Here is a 2,441-nt window from a genome sequence, read left to right on the forward strand (position 1 = left end):
TGGGGTCTTTTGATAAAAAACCAGTAGAGTTAGGCACCACAGGGTGTCCAGCTACAATATAATAAGAAGATCAGTGGGTTAGATCAGATGGCTAGTCTATAGAACTTTACCAAATTGAGGTAAAAGGAAAAAAAGCGGTGGATGGGTCTTGTTCGCTTATATGGTGGACATGACAATTTCAAATGCATGCAGACTGCACTGCATAGTAAACCCATATAGTCGCTTAGATCAGCTAGCATTCCGAAAATATATAGTACGCACATATTTGACCTATAAAAGATAAATAAAAGTAGGTAGTCTTGCTCTAGTTGATGGAGAAAAAATATGAAATAATGGTTATAATCAAAATAAACCAGCAAACAAGCGGATTTGACAGCTTAAAATTACTGTGCGTTTCAATAGAGTCAAAACAGCTTATAGCAAGTGCCTGAAAATACTGTGCCAGGATGGAGAAAGCTTTGCTCAATATGACTCATAAGCGCCCATTGTACAAAACTTAGTACACCCCTGAAAATCTAACTTCTGATTTTGTTTTTGGTTTTCTTTCTGTTTAGTATTATTTTTGAAGTATTTTTATAAAGAAAATAAACATTGGCTATGTGAAATTGACCGTAGTTTTCATTTGGGCGTTAATGGGTTAATATTAACATTATTTCGTTGGTAGATGAACATTATTTCTTTGTCCAGGTGCCGGGTCGCGCGGCGGAGGGCGCGGACGGCAAGGTGACGATCAAGGCGTCGTTCCGCGCGCTGCACGTGTCGCGGCAAAACGCTCACCTCTGCATCACCTACCTTACCAAGGAGAAGAAGCAGAAGAGTGAGTATACATGTCTTGTTGGAGATTGAAGTTTATACTAGTTTTAGGATACAGTCACCACAGTTAACCGCCTCTGTGGTCTAGTGGTTAGACCACCTGCTTCAGACGCAGAGGTCCCGGGTTCGATTCCCAGTGGGTGCAGATTTTTCTTGGTGGTGGTAGGGCTTGTTCTAAGTCCGCCTGGCTAGCTACCACCATCTTACCTAAGTCTGTCGCCATAACAACAATGTTAACAGCATTATTGTGTTCCGACAGTTAGAGGTAAGATAGCCAGTTCCTCCGTGGTTGAGGATTCCGGGTGAAGCTCGCTTCCACCTTCGGCCTGATCGTCACTTACCATCAGGTGGGATACAGGCCAAGAGCTTCCTCGTTGTGGATAAAAAAATAAAACATAAGTATTATGCTCGTATAATTTCATGCTTATAATAAGCGTGTTCAAACAGTGTTTCGACATACATGCTACTAACTAGCAATTAGCATGCTTCAGTGCTAGTAATGAGCATGAGTGTAGTGTACTGTACCTTTAGAATAAAGGTCAAGCCAATAGATTCATTGAGCAGAGTGTAGCAGATTAAGTTAAACTTTTAGTCCGTGCGTACTTGTAAAGAAAATAACCCATTACAATGTTTAGAGATACCTATGTCAATTTGTACCATTTTGTCCTCAGTAATGCGCCTTGGCAAGAAGAAGGAGAAGTCCGGAGAAACGGAGTCGGGCCGCGCGCAAGTGGTTGACGGCGTGGCGCGCCTCATCTGCTCCGCCAAAGGCTCGCACAACGCGCCGCTCAAAGGTAACTGCACAGTAGATAAATTAAACAGTACGGAAGCTTCATACAAACGCTCGAAATCAGACTCACGCACACAGACGCACGCTTTACACGAGCTCTAAGCGAACCTCGCAGTCCATCCGTCGCGGGTGTCGCGCGCGTTGTGTTTTTAAAAGTAATATTATTGCATGCACTGTCCGCTGTATTTTTAAAAACATGCCACGAGTGTATTGCGTAGTATACGGCTGCTTGAACTCAGCATCTACAAAACCAGAACTTTCATTTTTTAAACTTCGTAATAATTCTGAATTGTAAAAATGATTAAATATTGCTTTTTAAATAAATTAACTACGCTTTTTAAAAATTGATGTGTTCTATTTGATAAAGTAATTTGCTCCGCGCGCTTTTGTACTAAGTGATGAACTGTATTTAAAATGAGGCAATAGGTATGTGAAACCTATCCGGTATTTTATTTTATGAGAATAGATCTTCTACCGGCCTCTAATACAGTACTTAATCAATTTATTCGATTATGTATTGGATCATTATAGAACCTAATTAACGTTTTATTTTTTTGTTAACTACTTAGTCAATTAATTTATTCCATTAGGTATTTGATAATTAAAAAACCTAAATAAACGTTTTAGTAAATAAGTAAGTAAGAACCTTATTAATTTTATAAAGATTAAAGAGTGCCAACCCTAACACTCAGTTGAAGTGTAGGTATTTAACTCGCCGAAAGGGCTAAGCTTCCGTACTGCTTTAGCTCATATATCTACTGTGGTAACTGGCTCTTAAGTCTAGAGGATTAAGGTTTATTCTTTGGACCAAGGAAATCACATTCACCATTTTGTTTTC

At 39.6% G+C, this 2,441-nt stretch overlaps 1 protein-coding gene across 1 annotated transcript in view; it reads left to right on the forward strand.

Moving 5' to 3' along the window:
- Positions 1-1,607, forward strand: part of LOC114362021 (phosphofurin acidic cluster sorting protein 1-like) — a gene marked incomplete at both ends in the record, with an annotated part of 3,222 nt that extends 1,615 nt beyond the window's left edge. Inside the window, 2 exons of the mRNA XM_028317271.1 lie at positions 688-817; positions 1,485-1,607. Coding sequence (XP_028173072.1) covers positions 688-817; positions 1,485-1,607 — 253 coding nt within the window. The remainder of the gene's footprint in view (positions 1-687; positions 818-1,484) is intronic.
- Between the last annotated feature and the right edge of the window lie 834 nt (positions 1,608-2,441).

This window comes from Ostrinia furnacalis, unplaced genomic scaffold (assembly GCF_004193835.3).
Source record: "Ostrinia furnacalis isolate ACB-3 unplaced genomic scaffold, ASM419383v2 OfSCF6122, whole genome shotgun sequence".
Taxonomy (NCBI): Eukaryota; Metazoa; Arthropoda; class Insecta; order Lepidoptera; family Crambidae; genus Ostrinia; species Ostrinia furnacalis.